The sequence below is a fragment of the Brassica rapa genome, chromosome A02, assembly GCF_000309985.2.
Source record: "Brassica rapa cultivar Chiifu-401-42 chromosome A02, CAAS_Brap_v3.01, whole genome shotgun sequence".
NCBI lineage: Eukaryota > Viridiplantae > Streptophyta > Magnoliopsida > Brassicales > Brassicaceae > Brassica > Brassica rapa.
The window spans coordinates 18,991,292-19,016,176 of record NC_024796.2 but is presented as its reverse complement, the minus strand read 5'-3'; the positions used below and the strand labels follow the sequence as shown (position 1 = coordinate 19,016,176).

The 24,885-nt window shown below is 40.7% G+C and overlaps 1 protein-coding gene and 1 long non-coding RNA gene across 9 annotated transcripts; one reads left to right on the top strand and one right to left on the bottom strand.

The window, feature by feature from the left end:
* Window positions 1-6,606: 6,606 nt before the first annotated feature.
* LOC103849793 lies at window positions 6,607-20,683 on the top strand. 8 transcript variants are annotated; one of them, XM_033285403.1, is made up of 6 exons: window positions 6,607-11,949; window positions 12,382-12,409; window positions 12,532-12,600; window positions 13,186-13,361; window positions 13,838-13,972; window positions 14,055-20,683. In XM_033285403.1, exon 6 carries the CDS (start codon window positions 15,270-15,272, stop codon window positions 16,173-16,175), a length of 906 nt encoding a protein of 301 aa, XP_033141294.1. In that variant the 5' UTR covers window positions 6,607-11,949; window positions 12,382-12,409; window positions 12,532-12,600; window positions 13,186-13,361; window positions 13,838-13,972; window positions 14,055-15,269; the 3' UTR covers window positions 16,176-20,683. The 8 variants fall into 8 exon arrangements, with proteins under 8 accessions (XP_033141294.1, XP_033141292.1, XP_033141297.1 ...); XM_033285401.1 differs by having other exon boundaries at window positions 12,524-12,600; XM_033285406.1 differs by lacking the exon at window positions 12,382-12,409 and having other exon boundaries at window positions 12,532-12,590.
* Window positions 11,623-12,260, bottom strand: LOC117132045. The gene is made up of 2 exons (XR_004455458.1): window positions 12,107-12,260; window positions 11,623-11,972 (listed from the first exon to the last, which is right to left on the bottom strand). It is a non-coding gene; the product is annotated as an uncharacterized LOC117132045 (long non-coding RNA).
* Window positions 20,684-24,885: the final 4,202 nt, after the last annotated feature.

Here is a 24,885-nt window from a genome sequence, read left to right as displayed (position 1 = left end):
GGTGTTACCTTGTCGATCGATATCTCGGTTGTTCCGTCGATCGATGCTTGCCCTTTTGGTTGGCGTGATAGATCTGGATTGATTTATGTTGTGGTGACTCCTACGTGGTTGTTAGGATCTGTTTGAATGACGTCTGGAGTGCCACGTTGCTGTGAGAATAGGTTGTCAGGTCCATTGGCTACTTGAAGGATATCTGCTATGTCCTCTCTGGATACTTGTAAGATCCTTCCATCCATTGCACGTGCGTTGCCATCTGTGTCCCTGAAAATACCAAATTCATCAGGTGTTAGAAAACCGTAACCAATTTTTGCATAATCATTCAATTTAGAAATAGAAAGATTAGGGTTTAGAGTAGTATCAATCGATGTAGATACAGTTGCATCGATCGATGGCAGAGTAATTTCTGCAGAACTTGTGTTCTTGAGATGATTGCTCTCTATGTATTTTTCTGTTGATGTAGAAGGAAGAGTGTTCATCTTTTTTGCTTGTGTGTCTGCTCTAATGTGTGTGTAGGTGGTTTCGGGGGTGCAAAACGATTTATATAGGTATATCTAAACCTAGTTGGAGAGAGAATATTCTCCTGCTCCTCAATTTTCGCTGCGGCGCGAATATCGATCGATGTTCCTGTGTGACTGTCGATCGATGTGAGCGGTTGTCTTGCTGGACGAGGGTCGAGGGTGGGTATCGACCAATGTGGAGTGCACAGCATCGTACGATGTTGGAAACGGGTTGGTGAACTCATGTGTTTCGAATCTTTCATCTTACAAAAAATTTCTATTGCACGTTCTTTCCAATAATCCTCATCGTATTCCTCTGTATCTACCTCGTTAGATGAAGTAATTACAGTGTCAACTGCAAAACTTTCATGGAAACCATTGTTTGCCTAACTGCCTACGGAATAATCATCATGTCCTCTCTTGCTTGGAGGTTGGAAGGCAAAGTTTTGGTAACAATGATTAGGTGGAGCGAAATGGTCAATTTGGTGCTTTACGTCGAGTGATGTGTTGTTGCGGTCATCGGTCACCGTTGACTCATTGGAATCGATCGATGGAAAGGTTGGGGTGTCGATCGATGTGGAGTGCTCAGTTTCGTACTCCGATTCGTACTCTGCTCCACAATGGCATGCGTCAATGAAGCCAAGTTCTTTCCCGTAATCCACAAAATTAATGACCTTTCGCTTAGGTCGGATGGGGTCGTAGTGGATGTTGGGATCTATGAGCGTCAGACACAATTTGTTTTTGTTCATGTGACATACAGCTCCTACTGTATCTAGGAAAGATCTTCCAAGCAGAAGTGAAGAGTTCCAGTTAAGCTCGATGTCTAGGACATGAAAATCTACAGGGACAAGGGCATTACCAATCTGTACCTCCAGATCTCTTATGATTCCTCCTGATCGTTTCTCTGAAAGATCCACGAAGGTGAAGGATTCTGTTGAATGTTCAATGGTCAAACCAAGCTGGTCTGCCATTATCCTAGGGAGGATACTAACTGATGCTCCTGTGTCACACATTGAATGGGGAAATTCAACACCTTTGACTACGCATGGTATTGCGAACTTCCCAGGATCACTCTTCTTTGTCAATGTGATCCTGTGTTTCATCTACTCTCTTGCTTGATGAAACATTCTCCTAATGTCCTCCTCAGTTACCTTTGTTTCTCTGAAGAACATCCACAACCGGTGTGTGAAATAAGCTTCATCAAAAGGTTTTTCGATTGGGATTCTGAGGACTCTTTTAGTGAAACCATCCATCTCCTTATCGTTAGCTTCACTCTTAAGGTTCTTAGGAATTTTCTCCTTTCTTCTCCTTAACCTTCTCCCTTCAGTTTCCTGATTTTCTTGAACTGGTTCTGGTGAACTAATTAAAGGGTTGGGTTTTGGTTCAGGTGGGTTAGCTAATGGTTTAGGTGGTGGTCTGAGTGCGTTGATGTAATCATTATCGATTGAGGGTAACCGTACACGGTAAGTCAGAGGTGCCCGTCGATCGATAGGAGGTGGGTTATGTCGATTGACGTTGAACTCACTCTATCGATCGATGGTTGGCTCAACCGATCGATCGATTTTATCTTAGAAAGGGGAGGTGGGTGAGGATGCTTAGCTGTGAATTCTTCATGAGTTAGAATTCGAACCGCATTGCAATCAGTCGATTCAGCGGACGACGTCGATCGATGACTAGAGTAATACGTCCATCGATCTTCATCATGGTTTGTCGATCGATGCGAGTTCATCGACATCGGTCGACACCATTGGGATCCGCCGAGACTCATGGAGCTTTCGATTTTGAAGTCTCCTTCCTCAAGCTTTTCATTTCTCACCACTTGCCAGAAATCATCATCTATGATTGCATTTACATGGTGTTTTCCTTTATCAGCTCCTGCCTCTCTAGCGAAAGCTTCTTGCCTCTTTATAGTCTCGCCCGTCTGAATTACTTGCGTTTCAAGATTTCTCACCTGAGTCCCTAAGGTCTCGATTTTGGTATTCATATTGTTGTAGGCGGAGTCTATTTTACCGTTGAAATCCAAGGTGATTTGTTGTTGTCCCAACAGTACTCGATCAAGCATCTCTTCGATCTTGCTTTCTTGAGTCTGGGGTGGTGGATTCTGGTAATAAGAGTTTGAGTAGCTCTTGCTGTTGTTGAAGGGTTTTTGAAATTGTGAACTTTGGTTACTTCTTCGACCATTTCCAAAGAAGTTTCTGTTTCCGCCCTGGTTTCCAAATTTCTGGAATCCGGTACCTCCGATGTAGTTCACATTTTTTTCTCCTTCCGTATCTGCTACTTCTCCTTCAGCTGAACAGACTTTCTTCCTAAGAAGCTCGTGCACCACATCTAACTTAGCTCTTACTTCGTCCATCTGTTCCTTTCCGATAGAGGTTACAGACTTCTTCCGTTCAGAGTCAGTGTTTTTGGTGCTGCTGTTGTTAGCAAGGTTTTCGATAAGTCTCACAGCTTCCAATAGATTCCTAGTGGTGAAGTTTCCTTCACTCGTCGTATCAAGAGCCATTTGATACTGTAAGGCGAGACCTCGGAAGAAAGTGCTTTACAGCTGCACTTCGTTAAATCCGTGGTGTGGACAGTCTCGCTGGAGGAACCTAAATCTAATCCACACATCTTTGAAGGACTCTCCTGCCTCCTGCGAGAATGTGGAGATTTTGTTTCGAAGTTCTTCAACGCGCGCCTCATCGAAGAAGATTCGTAAGAAAGCATTCTTGATGTCGGTCCAGGAAGTTAAAGATCCTGTGGGTTGATGCCTAAGCCAGTGCATCGCTTCTCCATTCAGCGTGTATCTGAAGAGCTAGCACGGCAGGTAATCTTCGGGGACTCCTTCCATCCGAATAGCATTAGATCCTCGAACCGTTCCGAATGGTCCATAGGATGCTCGTGCGGTAACCCAGAGTAGGGTATCTGCAACACGGGAGTGTAGTACTGAGGCTTCAGCTCGAAATTCTGCTTCTGGATCTCCGGAAGTCGAATAGCTGATTTGTTGGAATAGTACTCATCTGGGCGATTGTAGTCGGCCAGTGGTTTCGATCTAGCGTCCTCGTCTACAGGTTGAGCAGCTCCTGTAGCATCAGCATCAGGGATTACAGTCCCCTGAGCATCTATTTTCTGAGCTGTTGCATTACGCAGATAACCGGCCTGGTCATACAGGTTTCCGTTCTCGTCCTGTGTTAGAATTATAATATTTACCATTTTTGATGACACGGTATCGATCGACGTACGCGGTGTAGTATCGATCGTTGTCGAACGATTAGGATCGATCGACAATGACGGTCTGGTGTTGGTCGACGGTTTGTTGTGCGTATCGTTCGACGACGAAGTTGTTGCGTCGAGCGATGTGGAATGTTGATCTCTACGGATGGTGCGTTCCAAATGAGCAGGATCGTCTGAGAACAGCAAGTCTTTCTCTTTGTTGCTTCTGGTACCGCTGGGCATGTACCTGAAAAGACAAGAAAAAGATTATTAGAAAGGGGGTAGAGAAAAGATAAAAAATCAATAAAACTAAATCTAATGGTGATCAAAGCTCCCCGGCAACGACGCCAAATTTGATACCACTCAAATTATCCTAAGGAGTGTTACACTCATCAAAAGAGGTTCAGATGTAGTACTTAGGGATCGAATCCACAAGGAGCGAATCCACAAGGAGCGAATCCACAAGGAGCTAGGGAACAATTAAATCTAGAGTTTATTAATTCTAAGGGTTTGTAAATGTTTAAATGAAATAACAATAGTAACAAGCGAAGTAACTAGTAAACGTAACTTGGTTGAAAATGATATTAGATGCAGGGCCACTATTCAGGTGTTGGAGATTATAATACCTATAGATGCCTATTTGTTGCATGCATGATATATTAGAGCTCAATCGCTTAACTCAGTGATCAGCTGTCACATGTCTCACTGGTTAATAGACTAGATCTCGTGTCTCAACGGTTAGTATGTCGACAACGAGAGAGTGTCGATCGATGGTTTATTAAGACGTCGACCGATACACCTTTGCCAACGTCGATCGATTGTCAGTTGAGGACATCGATCGACGGGTTCTACCCAGGCCTATGCGTGAGTATGATATGCCCTACTAAGATACTAAATTGGCGGTTAGCCCTCTCTAGCAGTCCTAATATGATAGATAGATGTCAGGATGGGATAACAAGGGTGCTTGAGTATGCAATCCTATGATCAAGTTCTAGTTAGAAAGGCTAAAACAAGCAATGAATACAAATCTATCTTGAATATCACAACAAGGCAGATCTATAGTTTGGGGCTAATCCCACAAACCTATCTGAACCCTGGATCTAATAATTGAACTACTCAGACATAGCAAAGCAATTCATAACAATAAAGAAATGGAAACTCATAGTATAGATGAAAAGAAATGATAACAAGGAGTTCCAATCACAAGTGATCTTCTCTCCAAAACTTGTAACAAAAAGCTCTCTACCAAAACGCTCTCTCTGCCGTCAAAACACTTAGGCAGTATATTATCTACTAGGTTAAAAACTCGTCAGGGCATTTTGGTAATTTGGCTTGGCCTTTGGTTTTAAGTCTGCTGAATCCAAAATGTCGTGTGTCTGGTGTCTCGACATCGATCGATGGTACTTGTGTACATTGATCGATATTAATCTTCATCTGTCGAGGCATCTCCTGGTATTGATCGTCAGCACTGATGCGCATCGATCGATTGTTCTTCCTCTCGTCGACCTCTACGTGGTCAGCTCGGTGAAATGTCCTTTAAGCTCCAAAATGCTCCAAAGTCATAGCTTTACTCCGAAATGCACCTGAACCTTAAAACATACCTAGAAGAGTAGAAAACATATATCTATATATAGTAAAATACTTATATACGATGGATGAAAATGGGTCAAATCCAAGGTATATCAGTTGCTATACTAAGATATTGTATAATGTGCTTCTAAAGTTAGGATGTCTATGATTTGGTTTGGACTACTAGAAAGATGATGACTGAGTTTTTAAAATATTTTTTTGAGTCCCTGCTGTTTTCAAACCTCTTTCAGAGAGACTGCCTATTGGTTTTGCTTGAGGACAAACAAAAGGGTAAGTCTGGGGGAGTTGATAGACCATATATTTTACCCATTTTTAATCATGGTCTATAAGTGTTTTAAAGTATTTTAAGATAAAATTATTATATTTTGAAGTCTATTTAGAGTATTTACAGGTTCAGGGACGTTTAGGAGAAATATGGTGATTTTGGAGTCTTTTGGAGCCTTTGGAGGTGCAGAGTTGCACAGACGTGTCAGATGTTTAGCTATGGATGAAGATCTTCCTACCGTTAGATTTAGCCCATATTTTGACACAAGATATATCTTTGAGTTAGCTTTCCAATGCCACCGGTCGCAGGTCAATCAGCATTCTGTAGCAGAAGTTATTCCCGTTTTACTGAAGAGTGGTCAGTCTGCCTCGCGAGAGGAAGCTGCCGAGAACAGGAAGCCACGTCGATCAATGCAGCACTCTGTACGTCGATCGATGGAGATCCCAGATCGTGTGCCTAGTATATTTTATGACTGCGTGAAACCCATAAGTAACCAAAAATTACCAGAATGCCCTTAGACGACCAGAAACCCTATTTTTGTTATTTCTAAGCCATTGTTGACGGCTACACTTTTTACACACTTTCTTGGATTCATAGTTTTGTTAGGAGAGAAGGGAGGAACTCCTATCAGAGTCCTCCTGGAACTCCTTTGGTTTTATTTTATCTATTTCATTTCAGTTTTTCTATCTATTCATCTATGATTTCTGTTTTCATGTCTGAGTAGATCCACCTGTTAGATCCAGGGTTCAGATAGGTTTGTGGGATTAGCCCCAAACTATAGATCTGTCCTGTTGTGATATTCATGATAGATCTATACTTATTTCTTGTTCTAGAGTAATTAACTAGAATATTGATCATAGGATTGCATACACAAGCATCCTTGTTATCCCATCCTGACATATATCTATCATATTAGGATTGCTAGAGATGGCTAACCGCCAATTTAGCATCCTAATAGGGCAAATCATCTCGCGCATAGGCCTGGCTAGAACCCGTCGATCGATGTCCTCAACTGACTATCGGTCGACGTAGGTAAAGGTGTATCGGTTGATGTCCCAATAGGACCATCGGTCGACACTCTTTCGTGATCAAGATACTAACCGTTGAGACACGAGATCTAGCGAGTTAACCAGTGAAACATGCGACAGCTGATCACTGAGTTAAGCGGTTGAGCTCTAACATATCATGCATGCAACAAATAGGTACCTATAGGAATTATAATCTCCAACACCTGAATAAAAACCCTAGATCTAGCAACCATCCTTCCATCGAACAACCCTTGCCAAGTTGAAAAATTGACTTGTTCAACTTGTTTACTGCTTTGTTTATTTAATTGCTATTTCACTGCTTTATACTCTATTAGCGTAGTTTATTATAAATTGTTTAGATCTAATCGGTTTCCTAGCTCCTTGTGGATTCGATCCCTTAGTACTATAACTCGACCTCTTTTGATGAGTAACACTCTTTAGGGTAATTTGAGTGGTATCATGGCACCTCAAAGGCTGAAAAAGAAAGACCTTGGAATGGTGAGTTTATCTCAGACCCTATTCCTAATACCAGATTATATAGATCTCCGTACTCTTGTATGAAAATGTTTGTTTCAATTCATACAGTTCAACAAGAATTGGTTTAGGCCGGATGAAGACTTTGCTCTGAGAATCGAAATCCGAAACACGCTCATTGATCTATTCCGTGTCGGTGATAAGCTCCTTCAGAAGCCAATGAAGGTCTATGTGAGGAAGAGTAGAAAAAGAGTAAAGGGATAAGGGATAATGTGTCGGTTGCACCCAGGACACGAAATCGACATGTAGGGAGAACAATTTATGGACGCTTATATAGGCAACCAGACTGGTACTCGCCGGCCACATATAAGTAAATATTGTTTTTTCAGAACTCTATAAAAACACACACCAATTTGGTCATTTTGATTGTTTTTTCATTTCACTATTATTTATGTTCAATTTTTTTGATAATTAAGGTCTTATGTAATCTTTTTCATCAGATTTTATTAGAATTTTTAAATATTGATACTTCTATTTTAAATTGAAAGATATCGAAATATATTAAGATTTAAGTAATTTATATAAAAGTAACATCGTGATGACTTGGGACGACTTCATGAAGACTTCAGGAAGACAGCACGTTTCGTGAAGTCTTTTGTAAGTCTTCCGAGAGTCGTCCAGAGTCATCATGCAGTCTTCCAAAGTCATCATGAAGTCTTCTCATGTTTTTACTTGTAACATACCAATCATGTTTCGGTGTTGTCATACTGGTACAACTAGTAACACTAATACATGTTATACTAGTATAACGAGGATTCTAGGAATTTTAACATAAACGGACATACTTGTTTAAGTTACACAAACGCAACGGACATGCTCGTTCAGTTGCTCTTACTTAAATGTATATGACTGCTTATGACATTTCTATCGTTTTAAATATCTGGAGTACTATTTATTTTAAAGTACTTAGTAATTTGTTATATGTTAATATATAAAAGTTAAATTGTAAAATAATGATATGATTAAATTGTTATAGGTACAATTTCATTAAAACATAACCGATTATTCTAAAAAGCAAGATTAATTCTTTACATTAATATTAAGATTATTTTTTAAACTTTCCTTTTTATGAAATAACATCATATATAAAAAAAAAATTTCCCTTTAAGTTTTATAAATATTTTCTTTATCATATATATTATTGAAAACCGATTTTAAAACGATATAACATCATATATGTTATTGGAAAACTATTATTGAAGATATAGTAAAACGATTTTTTCATCAACGAAAACACTAAATTGATATATTAAAACTTTTTATAACAACTAATTTATTTATATAAAAGGTATATAAATAAGAGAAGGGAAAATAGCTTAATTTTTGAAACACATAGTCTAGAGTACAAACTTAAAACAACATCATACAGTACAAACTTAAACAACATCATCATTCCTAATCATCATTGAAACAGACAAAACAAGTACAACACGTTTCGTGAAGACTTTAAGAAGACTTCAGGAAGACTTTAAGAAGACTTAAGGAAGACAGCACGTTTCGTGAAGTCTTCCGTAAGTCTTCCGAGAGTCGTCCAAAGTCGTCATGAAGTGTTCCAAAGTCGTCATGAAGTATTCTCATGTTTTTACTTGTAACATACCAATCATGTTTCGGTGTTGTCATACTGATACAACTAGTAACACTAATACATGTTATACTAGTATAACTAATATAACGAGGATTCTCGGAATTTTAACATAAATGGACATACTTGTTTAAGTTACACAAACGCAACAGACATGCTCGTTCAGTTGGTTTTACTTAAATGTATATGACTGCTTATGACCATTTTATCGTTTTAAATATCTGGAGTACTACTTATTTTATAGTACTTAGTAATTTGTTATACGTTAATATATAAAAATCGTCGAGTTCGCGGTAGTCGATCATCCCGCTATACTATTGATGATACTGTGTGTTGAGACCCTCTGCCACATTTTATTCCTCTTTGTCCATTGTAAGCCAGCAAAGGGGGAGTCGGTCTGTTTCGTATGGGCTTCCCAAAGGATGCAGCAAAGTCGGGTAGAGCAACGTAGATCCAAACTTGGAGAACTTGAACAAACCCATCTATGGTATAACAATTGCTTGTCAAATCTTTGCACTTCACAGAGTCCATCAACCACTTAAAAGCAATCTCCCCCATGGGTACGTCTCAAATTCATGTAAATTCATCACTAGCCTTGCAGGCATCGCCCGTGTAGGCGATGAGTTCTTCTTCCCTTCAATGTATCCTGTGTAGATGGCTAGGTAGCCCAGGCGAATGCGGTCATCCTGAGACCACTCTCCAAATTTCTTACATGTTGCTATTATTTGCAAGCTACTTGGACCAGCATCAATATTCAAACCCATCAACTCCCAGAAACGAGCCAACTCATCTATCACCTCTACAGTAGAATTATCCAGGTTCTTGATATATTCGCAGTTTAGACCAGTGATGTGCTTGAACTCAATCAGGGAAAACCTCGCCAGCTGTGGACCAAAAAGACACCAGAGCTCATACTTCTTCTTGATATCCAGCTGGTAACATAACATATAATGAACCAGCCTAGACGCCCATTCAAATTTCAACTACCAAAACTTGATGAACACTCCCAACTTTGAATTCTTCAGCTGCTCCCATTCATCTTCGTTAAGAGCAGCCTTTAGAGCAGGAAGCAACTTCGCGTCATCGGTATGATGCCCAATGCTTTTCATTGCCGATGGCTCTTCCCCTAAGATGAACAACCTCACATGAAATTTTGGTAAATCCATTTTAAAGCCTGCAAAACATTGAAAACCAAACACCTCAGACACAAACATGAGAAGACTTCATGACAACTTCAAAATACTTTATGACGAGTTCAGACGACTTCCGCAAGACTTACGGAAGACTTCACGAAATGTGCTGTCTTCCGTAAGTCTTCATGAAGTCTTCATGGAGTCGTCCAAAGTCGTCACGATACCCTGAAGTCAAATCTGAAGAGAAACCATGATACATCGATCAAATGGGTGAACATACCGTCGGAAAGCGGAGAAGTCGAGGTCCAAAACAGAGAAGATACAGATATGCCAAAACTCGAGAACAAGGACGAAGTCACGACAGAGAAACTGCTTTGTCGTCGCTGAAGAAATGGAAAAGGGAAATTTGAATTTTCAGAAAGGAAAAATTAGCGCCTCCCGAGTGCGACAAATACAGAATTAGGGTTTGAGGTATATTGATAATTTTATGGAATCCTAATTTTATTAATAATCCCGAGTTTTAGTTTGGGTCGCTTTTAGTTACGAGTGAAATTGGGATCATTAATATAATGTAATACGAGTGTTCCCTCTTTCTTTTATTAAATTTTACATTGTTTTTGTGAATTTTTTTGTTGATAACGTTTAGTTCTGGACAACTGGGTTGGATCGAGTTTGAGTCGGGTTTTGTCGGATCTGAAGATTCCGGGTCCAATAAATTTAGAACCATATTGACACTTATAATTTTTGGGTCAGGTCTTGTTGGGTCCGGGTCAGTTTGGGTCTACACTTCCAGTACCCGTAAAATATCCATATTTTTGGGTATTTTTCGAAAACGGGTTGGTTCGAAAAGAGAAGAAAAATCAGTTCTAAAACTTGAAGTTCAGTAAAACAAAATCAGTTCTTAGGTACCTATTCTGGAGCTCCTTTTGCATACTCAGTGCCAGTCTCCATTACTATCAATATAAGTGAACTGGATTGAATCGAAGGTAGTGAAGTTCGCCCTATGCCAACTTTGGAGACACCTAACTCCGGGACAGGCGCGAATCTCCCAACTATGGCGCCAGGAGGAGACGCATTAACGCGCGAAAAGGCCAAGGATACTCAGACCTACGACGTGGAAGACAGCGAATCGGAGCCCAAACCTGATAAAGAATCAGCAGACGGAGCAGTGAGAGCTGAGTCTCCTAAGATCGCTCACCTTCATCAGATGTTCTCCGAGAGGCTCGATGCCATGCAGTCAATGGTAGAGAGGCTCCTGGGGGTAGCTCCCCCCATCCGGAAGAGCAATCCCGACTCCTACACCGACACTCCCTTCACGGATGAGATCACCTTGATCGTGATGCCCAGGAAGTTCTCCTTCCCCAGCATAAAGGCGTATGACGGCACCACTGATCCGGACGACCACGTCGCCCAATATAGACAAAGGATGCTCGCCGTAGCACTCCCAAAGGCAAATGGATAAATGAGCCACCGACCTAGAGCAACCATATAAGGAGAGCTGAAGCAGAAGAAAAAGGGATCCGATTTTAGACTTAGTGAACGAACTTCTGCTAGCTTAGAGAACTTAGAGCATCATTATTGCAGAAGATCTTTAAGTGGGTTTTTCAGCAAATTACATGATTTAATTAAATCAAAAGAAAATGAAATTCTAATAATCGATTCTTAAACCGTGATTTTCGTAACCGATCCTTAGCCAAAGGAAAAGCGCACGTGTCAGCATGTGGGCAAACCTCAACTATAATTTTTTTTTTCTTTTCTCTCCCTTTTCTTTTTGTCGTGTCGTCTTCTCTTTGTTTTTTCCGACGATGGCAATCAATTGTTTGAAGGTCTTGATTGTGAGGCTAAAGAGAAGATCACTAGAGAGTTAGCTAAACTCGTGTTCGGATCATAAGAGAGCATTGTCTCCATCTGTTTGAGCAGTTTCTCATTGAAAGATTTGAGGAATAAAAGGTCGAGAGATGAGGAGATCAATTGGTTTCCGTTTGTGGAAGATCTGAGCTTGACTAGTTCTATGTTGGCTCTAGAACGTAGTGAAACCTCTTTCAGCAGTTGAAAAGAAAGGACAAGATAAATCAGGCTTGGTGTGTGTTTTACCTGAATCATAGATTCCACGCGACGTCGCATCCTGGTATGCATAAATCCCTCTGAGCACTGTAATAAAAAAAAAAAACACAAACTCTCTTTTAACTATCGCAGAGAGAGAGAGAGAGAGAGAGAGAGAGAGAGAGAGAGAGAGAGAGAGAGAGAGAGAGAGAGATTGTAGTGAAAAGGAAAGAAAGATGAACCTTGACTTGGTAACTAACATAAGGAGATTAATTGATTGTGTAATGGATTGTTGATGTCTTTGGATTGTTATTGAGAGAACTCTAGCTTGACTAGTTCTATGTTGGCTCTTGGTCATTCGTGTCAGGTTTAGTAATCTAGGGGATGAGAAGTCGTCAGTATATAATGTCAGTTCTGAAACTTATTATGATCACGAGAACGGAAGCATACATTTGTGACAAAAGCTAGCTTCTGTGTCTGAAATTATCACTCATGTAATATCTGTATGTTGATGCAGATTTAATGTTGAAGCAAGATGTTGGCAAGTATTCGATAGGCAAAGAAATTTATGCAAGTCGATTTTTTTTAATGTAGCTTATCAATATAATTGACTGATTTGTTCAACCTTTGTTTTGAATGGGTTGATGTCTCGCCTGGAGGGATAAAGTGACTGAAGATGGTGTCACCGTTGCTAGAGGCATTGAGTTGAAGGATAAAGTGACGAACGTTGGTGACCGTACGATTACTGCACTGCTCTTAACTTGATTATATTTTTCTTGCTTTTTTCCTTATTGCCTTGTGTGGATAGTTGTTGATAGAGATGATTAATAAATGAGTTAGGTTGTGGTTAGTGAATATGGTTGTGATGAATAAATTAGATACATGTCAACTCACAAAGAGTAAAGCCAATTAAATCACACACGATCTTCTTCTGTTTTAAATCTCTTGTTGGTGTTCTGTTTTAAGTGTTTAAGCTCTGTTTTTATTTAAGTTTAAGTTTCTTGTGTGATGTTGTTGTGTAATGGAGTTACCGTATTTAAGTTGAAAACGTGTGGCCTGTTCTGTTAAGTTAAAAAGGTGTAATGGAGTTATCTTGTAGTTGTTCTGTTTTAAATCTCTTGTTGGTGTTCTGTTTTAAGTGTTTAAGCTCTGTTTTCATTTAAGTTTAAGTTTCTTGTGTGATGTTGTTGTGTAATGGAGTTACCGTATTTAAGTTGAAAACGTGTGGCCTGTTCTGTTAAGTTAAAAAGGTGTAATGGAGTTATCTTGTAGTTGTTCTGTTAAGTTAAAAACGTGTGGCTTGGTCTTCTTTTCTAAGCAGGAAACATGACACAAGACGAGGCACAGACTTGGGTGAGAACGACAGAGGTGAGAAGTGTGTTGTGCTGATGACAGAGGTGAGAAGTGTGTTGTGCTGATGACAGAGGTGAGAAGACGAGTCACGGGTTGTGTATCTTGTGGTGAAAAGTGGTGAGAAGAAGAGTGCTGATGACATAGGTGAGAAGTGTGGTTTGGTCCTCTTTTCTAATCTTTGTTTATTTTTGTTTTAATCTTTATTTTTTTTTAAATCTATGTTTAAATTCTTATCTTTTACTATGTTTTATTTAAAATAAAAATTTAAAATTTAATAAAACAATGTTTAATATATTTTTAAAAAAACCTTAATTAAGAAACTATCAATGGAACATAAAATCTATGGGTTTCTTAACTAAATTTCTTATCTAACTTTTATTATTAAACAAATCATTAAGAAATCCATATGAGGTTATAGGGATAATGATGCTCTTAGAACTTAGGTGGTAAGACAGGCGAGGCCAAACCTAGGATGTTTTGCTTTTATTTTCATTCTATTTTTGTTACATATCTCTACTCCTCCCGGTGAAATCCTGTACTCATACTTTCATATCAATAAAACGCCTCCGAGCGACTATTTACTTTCATCTTGCCATCTATCTGTTTACGTGATTATACAGAGAATTCAGACCTTCAGGGAAATTAGGTTTACTTGGTTTTCCTCCGTTTTTATTTATTAAAATCGACGGTGTGAATTTTGGTTCCCACAACACACATCACTGATGTCTTCCTAGCTTTCTCTTCCACTTCTTCTGGTACGTATTTCCTGCTCTCCAGTTTTTTCATTGCTGTCATTTCTCCACCTTGACCAATGGATCATGCCAAAAATTATTACAGTGATTTGAGCAAAGCTGAGACGGGAAAGTCACGCCCACACAGCTATGGAGATATTGGAGTTGATCTTATCCAAAGTTTCATTTTTCCTTCAGGGAATTTGATTTATTCTATTTTCTTTTAATTTTCTAGGTTATATTGGTATTGTTTTAGTTGGTTTTAAGGTCTGTTTCATGTTGAAAAAAAGATATGTTACTCTTAGCTGCTGCTAGAACTTAAAGAGCAGAGAATCAAGATGCTTTTGATGCTGCTATATGGTTGGAAAACTTGCTTACTCTAAAGAGGCAAGAGTTTGTATTAGAGAGATTCACTACCTCCGATTCAATCCAGTTCACTTATATTGATAGTAATGGAGCCTGGCACTGAGTAAGCAAAAGGAGCTCCAGAACAGGTACCTAAGAACTGATTTTGTTTTACTGAACTTCAAGTTTTAGAACTGATTTTTCTTCTGTTCTCGAACCAACTTGTTTCCGAAAAATACCGAAAATATGGATATTTTACGGGTACTGGTATTGTAGACGCAAACTGACCTGGACCCAACAAGACCTGACCCGAAATTTATAACTGTCAATATGGTTCTAAATTTATTGGACCCGGAATTTGCGGATCCGACAAAATCCGACTCAAACCCGACCCGACCCAGATGTCCAGAACTAAACATTATCAACAAAAAAATTCACAAAAACAATGTAAACTATAATAAAAGAAAGTGGGAACACTCGTATTACATTATATTAATGATCCCAATTTCACTCGTAACTAAAGGCGACCCAAACTAAAAATCGGGATAACTAATAAAATTAGGATTCCATAAAATTATCAATATACCTTAAACCCTAATTCTGTATCTGTCGCACTCGGGAGGCGCTAATTTTTCCTTTCTGAAATTTCAAATTTCTCTTTTCCATTTCTTCAGCGACGACAAAGCACTTTCTCTGTCGTGACTTCTTCCTTGTTCTTGAGTTTTGGCAGATCTGTAACTTCTCTGTTTTGGACCTCGACTTCTCCGCTTTCCAAAAGTATGTTCACCCATTTGATCGATGTATTATGGTTTCTCTTCAGATTTAACTTCAGGGTATCGTGGCGACTTTGGACGACTCCATGAAGACTTCATGAAGACTTACGGAAGACATCACGTTTCGTGAAGTCTTCCGTAAGTCTTGCGGAAGTTGTCCGAACTCGTCATAAAGTATTTTGAAGTTGTCATGAAGTCTTCTCATGTTTGTGTCTGAGGTGTTTGGTTTTCAAAGTTTTGCAGGCTGTAAAATGGATTTACCAAAATTTCATGTGAGGTTGTTCATCTTAGGGGAAGAGCCATCGGCAATGAAAAGCATTGGGCATCATACCGATGACGTGAAGTTGCTTCCTGCTCTAAAGGCTGCTCTTAACGAAGATGAATGGGAGCAGCTGAAGAATTCAAAGTTGGGAGTGTTCATCAAGTTTTGGTACTTGAAATTTGAATGGGCGTCTAGGCTGGTTCATTATATGTTATGTTACCAGCTGGATATCAAGAAGAAGTATGAGCTCTGGTGTCTTTTTGGTCCACAGCTGGCGAGGTTTTCCTTGATTGAGTTCGAACACATCACTGGTCTAAACTGCGAATATATCAAGAACCTGGATAATTCTACTATAGAGGTGACAGATGAGTTGGCTCGTTTCTGGGAGTTGATGGGTTTGGATATTGATGCTGGTCCAAGTAGCTTGCAAATAATAGCAACATGTAAGAAATTTGGAGAGTGGTCTCAGGATGACCGCATTCGCCTGGGCTACCTAGCCATCTACACAGGATACATTGAAGGGAAGAAGAACTCATCGCCTACACGGGCGATGCCTGCAAGGCTAGTGATGAATTTACATGAATTTGAGACGTACCCATGGGGGAGATTGGCTTTTAAGTGGTTGATGGACTCTGTGAAGTGCAAAGATTTGACAAGCAATTGTTATACCATAGATGGGTTTGTTCAAGCTCTCCAAGTTTGGATCTACGTTGCTCTGCTCGACTTTTCTGCATCATTTGGGAAGCCCATACGAAACAGACCGACTCCCCCTTTGCTGGCTTACAATGGACAAAGAGGAATAAAATGTGGCAGAGGGTCTCAACACACAGTATCACCAATAGTATAGTACTGATTAATGTATTTCTGATCAAGAGGGTAACTAACTTTATATTTACTTAATGCAGACTCGGGTGTTCAAATATGTGGCGAAGGAGATAGGTGAAATGTACCCTACATGGGACAATGATGCGGTTGATGTCTCGGTTAAAAACTTGGTGGAGTTATGTGTGCTAAACCTGAATGGAAGTGGACCCAAGAGTGCTGGCCAGCCCAAGGTACCAAGCAATGGACCAATCCTGTCTATGTGAAGAAATAACCTCATCAGCGCCCTGTGAAGGAAGAAAGCAGAGCTCCGAAGAAAGCTCGTACTGAGGCTGGTACATCAGAGGATCCTATAGAGCCTCCGTTAGAGTCTTCTGCTGCCAGGAATGGGATTATGAGAGAAAACATTGAACTAATGTTCAAGGAGATGACGAAAGTTGTGACTGCTGGGATTGGTCAGTGCGTAAAGGAGATCAAGTTTCTCAGGGATAGGATGGAAGCTATGAAGAAGATCGTGGGAATCAACAAGAAAGACACTCTGGAGATGAAAATTGGGACTGCTGGAATTGGTCAGGGCGTAAAGGAGATCAAGCTTCTCGGGGATAGGATGGAAGCTATGGAGAAGATCGTGGGAATCAACAAGAAAAACACTGACCATAACGAACTTCAACTCACAGTTTCAGAGTTAGACAGCATTCCTACTCATATTCAAGATGGAGGCTTATTCTGCTCTAACTCTGAAACTGTGAGTTGAAGTTCGTTATGGTCAGTGTTTTTCTTGTTGATTCCCACGATCTTCTCCATAGCTTCCATCCTATCCCCGAGAAGCTTGATCTCCTTTACGCCCTGACCAATCCCGGCAGTCACAACTTTCGTCATCTCCTGAGTGTCTTTCGTGTTGATTCCCACGATCTTCTCCATAGCTTCCATCCTATCCCCGAGAAACTTGATCTCATTTACGCACTGACCAATCCCAGCAGTCACAACTTTCGTCATCTCCTTGAACATTAGTTCAATTTCTTCTCTCATAAGCCCATTCCTGGCAGCAGAAGACTCTAAGGGAGGCTCTATAGGATCCTTTGATGTACCAGCCTCGGTATGAGCTTTCTTCGGAGCTCTGCTTTCTTCCTTCACATGGCGCTGATGAGGTTCTTTCTTCACATAGACATGATTGGTTCATTGCTTGGTACCTTGGGCTGGCCAGCACTCTTGGGTCCACTTCCATTCAGGTTTAGCAAACATGAACTCAACCAAGTTTTTAACCGAGACATCAACCGCATCATTTTCCCATGTAGGGTACATTTCACCTATCTCCTTCGCCACATATTTGAACACACGAGTCTGCATTAAGTAAATATCAAGTTAGTTACCCTCTTGATCATAAATACATTAATCAGTAGTATACTTTTGGTGATACCTGTGTGTAGAGACACTCTTTGCCACATTTTATTCCTCTTTGTCCATTGTAAGCCAGCAAAGGGGGAGTCGGTCTATTTCGTATGGGCTTCCCAAAGGATGCAGCAAAGTCGGGTAGAGCAACGTAGATCCAAACTTGGAGAACTTGAACAAACCCATCTATGGTATAACAATTGCTTGTCAAATCTTTGCACTTCACAGAGTCCATCAACCACTTAAAAGCCAATCTCCCCCATGGGTACGTCTCAAATTCATGTATATTCATCACTAGCCTTGCAGGCATCGCCCGTGTAGGCGATGAGTTCTTCTTCCCTTCAATGTATCCTGTGTAGATGGCTAGGTAGCCCAGGCGAATGCGGTCATCCTGAGACCACTCTCCAAATTTCTTACATGTTGCTATTATTTGCAAGCTAATTGGACCAGCATCAATATCCAAACCCATCAACTCCCAGAAACGAGCCAACTCATCTGTCACCTCTACAGTAGAATTATCCAGGTTCTTGATATATTCGCAGTTTAGACCAGTGATGTGCTTGAACTCAATCAGGGAAAACCTCGCCAGCTGTGGACCAAAAAGACACCAGAGCTCATACTTCTTCTTGATATCCAGCTGGTAACATAACATATAATGAACCAGCCTAGACGCCCATTCAAATTTCAACTACCAAAACTTGATGAACACTCCCAACTTTGAATTCTTCAGCTGCTCCCATTCATCTTCGTTAAGAGCAGCCTTTAGAGCAGGAAGCAACTTCGCGTCATCGGTATGATGCCCAATGCTTTTCATTGCCGATGGCTCTTCCCATAAGATGAACAACCTCACATGAAATTTTGGTAAATCCATTTTACAGCCTGCAAAACATTGAAAACCAAACACCTCAGACACAAACATGAGAAGACTTCATGACAACTTCAAAATACTTTATGACGAGTTCAGACGACTTCCGCAAGACTTACGGAAGACTTCACGAAAGGTGCTGTCTTCCGTAAGTCTTCATGAAGTCTTCATGGAGTCGTCCAAAGTCGTCACGATACCCTGAAGTCAAATCTGAAGAGAAACCATGATACATCGATCAAATGGGTGAACATACCGTCGGAAAGCGGAGAAGTCGAGGTCCAAAACAGAGAAGATACAGATATGCCAAAACTCGAGAACAAGGACGAAGTCACGACAGAGAAACTGCTTTGTCGTCGCTGAAGAAATGGAAAAGGGAAATTTGAATTTTCAGAAAGGAAAAATTAGCGCCTCCCGAGTGCGACAAATACAGAATTAGGGTTTGAGGTATATTGATAATTTTATGGAATCCTAATTTTATTAATAATCCCGAGTTTTAGTTTGGGTCGTTTTAGTTACGAGTGAAATTGGGGTCATTAATATAATGTAATACGAGTGTTCCCTCTTTCTTTTATTAAATTTTACATTGTTTTTGTGAATTTTTTTGTTGATAACGTTTAGTTCTGGACATCTGGGTCGGATCGAGTTTGAGTCGGGTTTTGTCGGATCCGAAGATTCCGGGTCCAATAAATTTAGAACCATATTGACACTTATAATTTTTGGGTCAGGTCTTGTTGGGTCCGGGTCAGTTTGGGTCTACACTTCCAGTACCCGTAAAATATCCATATTTTCGGGTATTTTTCGAAAACGGGTTGGTTCGAAAAGAGAAGAAAAATCAGTTCTAAAACTTGAAGTTCAGTAAAACAAAATCAGTTCTTAGGTACCTATTCTGGAGCTCCTTTTGCATACTCAGTGCCAGTCTCCATTACTATCAATATAAGTGAACTGGATTGAATCGAAGGTAGTGAAGTTCGCCCTATGCCGACTTTGGAGACACCTAACTCCGGGACAGGCGCGAATCTCCCAACTATGGCGCCAGGAGGAGACGCATTAACGCGCGAAAAGGCCAAGGATACTCAGACCTACGACGTGGAAGACAGCGAATCGGAGCCCAAACCTGATAAAGAATCAGCAGACGGAGCAGTGAGAGCTGAGTCTCCTAAGATCGCTCACCTTCATCAGATGTTCTCCGAGAGGCTCGATGCCATGCAGTCAATGGTAGAGAGGCTCCTGGGGGTAGCTCCCCCATCCGGAAGAGCAATCCCGACTCCTACACCGACACTCCCTTCACGGATGAGATCACCTTGATCGTGATGCCCAGGAAGTTCTCCTTCCCCAGCATAAAGGCGTATGACGGCACCACTGATCCGGACGACCACGTCGCCCAATATAGACAAAGGATGCTCGCCGTAGCACTCCCAAAGGGTCACGCCAAGCTACCATGTGCAAAGGGTTCGGCTCCACCCTGACCGACCCGCTCTGCAGTGGTATATCAACTTGCCCTCCAGGTCCATAGCTTCCTTTGCGGTCCTCAGCGACAAATTCGTGGAACAATTCACCAGCAGTAGGGACCTAGAGAAGACCTCCGACAGCCTCTATGAAATCCTCAAGCACCGAGCGAACCCTCTGCGAGGCTACATAGCCCGCTTCAATCAAGAGAAGGTGGCTATGCCTGAATACATTATCCCCACTGCTATCTCTGCCTTCAAGAGAGGCATGCTCCCCGACGGAGACCTCTACATGGAGCTGACTAAATACCAGTGCAAAACCATGGAAAACGTCCTATCTCGAGCTTGGGCGCAGGTAAAATGGAAGGAAGACTTCGCCAGCCGTGCCAAACCGCAACAAAAGAAAGATCCCAAGATGATCAGACCATACCGAATTGAGCAAGACGACAAACCCTCTCTGTTAGGGGATTTTGTGTAGGCTCTTTTGGAGTACTACGGAACGATGGATAAGCTGGTAGTACGTATGTGTTTGTGTATGTTTTGTGGGAATTTAATAAGATAACAAGGATATAGGTACATAAAACAAGCAAGAATAAGCAAGGTTACAAGGTGTTTGGTAAGAACCCTAATTCTAGCCGTCTAGTTGATACCACTCAAATTACCCTAAGGAGTGTTACTCTCATCAAAAGAGGTTCAGATGTAGTACTTAGGGATCGAATCCACAAGGAGCTAGGGAACAATTAAATCTAGTGTTTATTAATTCTAAAGTTCTAAATGTTTAAATGAAATAGCAATAGTAACAAGCGAGTAAATAATAAATGTAACTTGGTTGGAAATGATATTAGATGCATGGCCACTATTCAGGTGTTGGAGATTATAATACCTATAGATGCCTAACTGTTGCATGCATGATATATTAGGGCTCATTCGCTTAACTCAGTGATCAGCTGTCGCATGTACCACTGGTTAACAGACTATATCTCGTGTCTCAACGGTTAGTATGCAGACAATGAGAGAGTGTCGATCGATGGTCTATTAAGACGTCGACCGATACACCTTTGCCAACGCCGATCGATTGTCAGTTGAGGACATCGATCGACGGGTTCTAGCCAGGCCTATGCGCGAGTATGAAATGCCCTACTAAGATGCTAAATTGGCGGTTAGCCCTCTCTAGCAATCCTAATATGATAGATAGATGTCAGGATGGGATAACAAGGGCGCTTGAGTATGCAATCCTATGATCAAGTTCTAGTTAGCAAGGCTAAAACAAGAAATGAATACAAATCTATCATGAATATCACAACAAGGCAGATCTATAGTTTGGGGCTAATCCCACAAACCTATCTGAACCCTGGATCTAACAGTTGAACTACTCAGACATAGCAAAGCAATTCATATCAATAGAGAAATATAAATCATAGTATAGATGAAAAGAAATAGAAACAAGGAGTTCCAATCACAAGTGATCTTCTCTCACCAATGAAACTTGTAACAAAACTAGATCTAGAAAAAGCTCTGTTCTTCTGCCGTCAAAACACTTAGGTAGTATATATTCTACTAGGTTAAAAACTCGTCAGGGCATTTTGATAATTTGGCTTGGCCTTGGTTTTTAAGTCTGCTGAATCCAAAATGTCGCGTCTAGTGTCTCGACATCGATCGATGATACTTGTGTACATTGATCGATATTAATCTTCATTTGTCGAGGCATTTCCCGATATCGATCGTCAGCACTGATGCGCATCGATCGATTGTTCTTCCTCTCGTCGACCTCTAAGTGGTCAGCTCGGGTGAAATGTCTTTTAAGCTCCAAAATGCTTCAAAGTCATAGCTTTACTCCGAAATGCACCTGGACCTGAAAACATACCTAGAAGAGTAGAAAACATAGATATATATATAATAAAATACTTATATACCCTGGATAAAAATGGGTCAAATCCAAGGTATATTAATTCCCCCAGACTTACCATTTTGCTTGTCCTCAAGCAAAACATACAGGCAATCTCTATGAAAGAGGTTTGAAAATATTTGGGAACTTAAGATTTTAAAACATAGAAATCTTTCCTCAACAATTTTGCAACCACATTTAAAAAGTCCAAATCACAAAAGCACACTATGCAATATCCTAGCTTAGCAACCATTTCTAACACAACTCATCAATTCACGTCTGTCATCCCCTCTACTGATTTCATTTCTTAGCATAAATATAAAATGAATGCTTTACCTTGGGAGTTTCGATCACAGGATGCAAGGATTTCAGACAGGTATCTGGAGCTGCAGGTAAAAGTTAGTTCCTAGTTTCTCTCTCTCTCTAAATTTCTCTCTTGAGTCAAAGTCTGCTTCCATTGCAGGACCAGTGACCAAGATTGGACAGGCTTCCATGAATCAAAACTTAATGGTGGTTGCCACCAAGTTCTGTTCACTTCTTTTTGACTTATATCCAAGAGTTCTTTGCGAAAGCGAGCCTTGAAGATTGCCGCCTCCAAGTTCTGTTTCGAACTCTTTTATTTGAGTCTTTATGAATCAAGCCTTAATGGTTTTAGGCACCAAGTCCTGTTCAGAATCATCCTAACTAAACCAGGCGTTACCTTCCAGACCTATCTGAATAATCCGATCCCATGTATACCAATCCCCAAGACAAGCGGTTATGTTAGGTTTAATGTTGGAAATCAGCTTTGGTTACTTCATATGGTTCAAGGCAAGTGTGTAGTTGATAGGTTGATTCGCTTTAGCATCTTTAGTGCTATCTGCAATCACTAAATCTAAAATGGTGCTAAAGATTGGTTAGATATTCATGTTTAAATTAATATAACATTATAGTCCCTATTTTCAATAGCTAAGCATAATTTATTTGAAATTCCTTTTTACATAAGAATAATAAATTGTATCAGTAAATCTCCTCCCAGACTTAAATTATATTGTCCCAGTGTAACTCAGCCGGAGTTATGATGAATAGTTTATGATGTACGAATGTAACAAGTAAGGAAGATACATCTGACCGGATTAGATATCGATCGATGTGGCTCTCTTCAAAAAGAGATGCTCTTTCCAGTAATTTCCTGATGTTGTCCTTTGTGACAGGTATCATCTCACCAGCTACGCCTCGTGCGTGTCCACACTTATCTCTGTAGACTCCATACTCGTCCCTTTGTTCCCAAGTGAACTTTCTGGCTCCGTACATGTCAAAAGCGCGGTTCCCACATTCATATTGTCTGTCGATCGACGTCGGGTCATCTCTATCGATCGACGTTGGTGTTACCCTGTCGATCGATGTCTTCGTTTTACCGTCGATCGATGCTTGCCCTTTTGGTTGGCGTGATAGATCTGGGTTGATCTCTGTTGTGGCGACTCCTGTGTGGTTGTTAGGATCTGTTTGAATGACGTCTGGAGTGCCACGTTGCTGTGAGAATAGGTTGTCAGGTCCATTGGCTACTTGAAAGATGTCGGCAATGTCCTCTCTGGACACTTGTAAAATCCTTCCATCCATTGCACGTGCGTTGCCATCTGGGTCCCTGAAAATACCAAATTCATCAGGTGTTAGAAAACCGTAATCAATGTTTGCATAATCATTCAATTTATAAATAGAAAGATTAGGGTTTAGTGTAATATCGATCGATGTAGATATAGTGGCATTGATCGATGGCAGAGTAATTTCTGCAGAACTTTTGTTCTTGAGATGCTTGCTCTTCATGGATTTTTCTGTTGATGTAGAAGGAAGAGTATTCATCTTTTTTGCTTGTGTGTTTTCTCTGATGTGTGTAGGTGGTTTCGGAGGTGCAAAACGATTTATATAGGTATCTATAAACCTAGTTGGGGAGGGAATATTCTCCTGCTCCTGAATTTTCGCTGCGGCGCGAATATCGATCGATGTTCCTTTACGGGTGTCGATCGATGTGAGCGGTTGTTTTGCTGGACGAGGGTGGGTATCGAACGATGTGGAGTGCACAGCGTCGAACGATGTGGAGTGCACAGCGTCAAACGATGTGGGGAACATGTTGGTGAATTTATGTGTTTCAAGTCTTTCATCCTGCAAACACATATCTGTTGCACATTCTTTCCAATAATCCTCATCGTATTCCTCGGTATGTTCCTCATTAGGGGAAGTAATTACAGTGTCAACTGCAAAACTTTCATGGAAACCACTGTATGCCCAACTGCCTATGGAATAATCATCATGTCCTCTCTTGCTTGGAGGTTGGAAGGCAAAGTGTTGGTAAAAATGATTAGGTGAAGCGAAATGGTCAACTGGGTGCATTACGTCTAGTGACGTGTTGTTGCGGTCATCGGTCACCGTTGACTCATTGGAATCGATCGATGGAAAGGTTGGGGTGTCGATCGATTCCGAGTACTCTGTTTCGTACTCCGATTCATACTCTGCTCCATAATGACATGCGCCAATGAAGCCAAGTTCTTTCCCATAATCCACAGAATTAATGACCTTTCTCTTAGGTCGGATGGGGTCGTAGTGGATGTTTGGGTCTATGAGCGTTAGATACAATTTGTTTTTTTTCATGTCACATACGGCTCCTACTGTAGCTAGGAAAGATCTTCCAAGCAGAAGTGAAGAGTTCTAGTTAAGCTCGATGTCTAAGACATGAATATCTACAGGGACAAGGGCATTACCAATCTGTACCTACAGATCTCTTATGATTCCTCCTGATCGTTTCTCTGAAAGATCCACGAAGGTGAAGGATTCTGTTGAAGGTTCGATGGTCAAACCAAGCTGGTCTGTCATGATCCTAGGGAGGATACTAACTGATGCTCATGTGTCACACATTGAATGGGGAAATTCAACACCCTTGACTACGCATGGTATTGCAAACTTCCCAGGATCACTCTTCTTCGTCAATGTGATCTTGTGCTTCATCTTCTCTCTGTCTTGATGAAACATTCTCCTAATGTCCTCCTCACTTACCATTGTTTCTCTGAAGAACATCCAAAACCGGTGTGTGAAGTAAGCTTCATCAAAAGGTTTTTCGATTGGGATTCTGAGGACTCTTTTAGTGAATCCATCCATCTCCTTATCGTTAGCTTCCCGC

Excerpts from the sequence above, each read along its gene's own strand:
- LOC103849793 (XM_033285406.1), top strand. The coding sequence starts at position 15,270 with ATGTTTGTGTCTGAGGTGTTTGGTTTTCAAAGTTTTGCAGGCTGTAAA.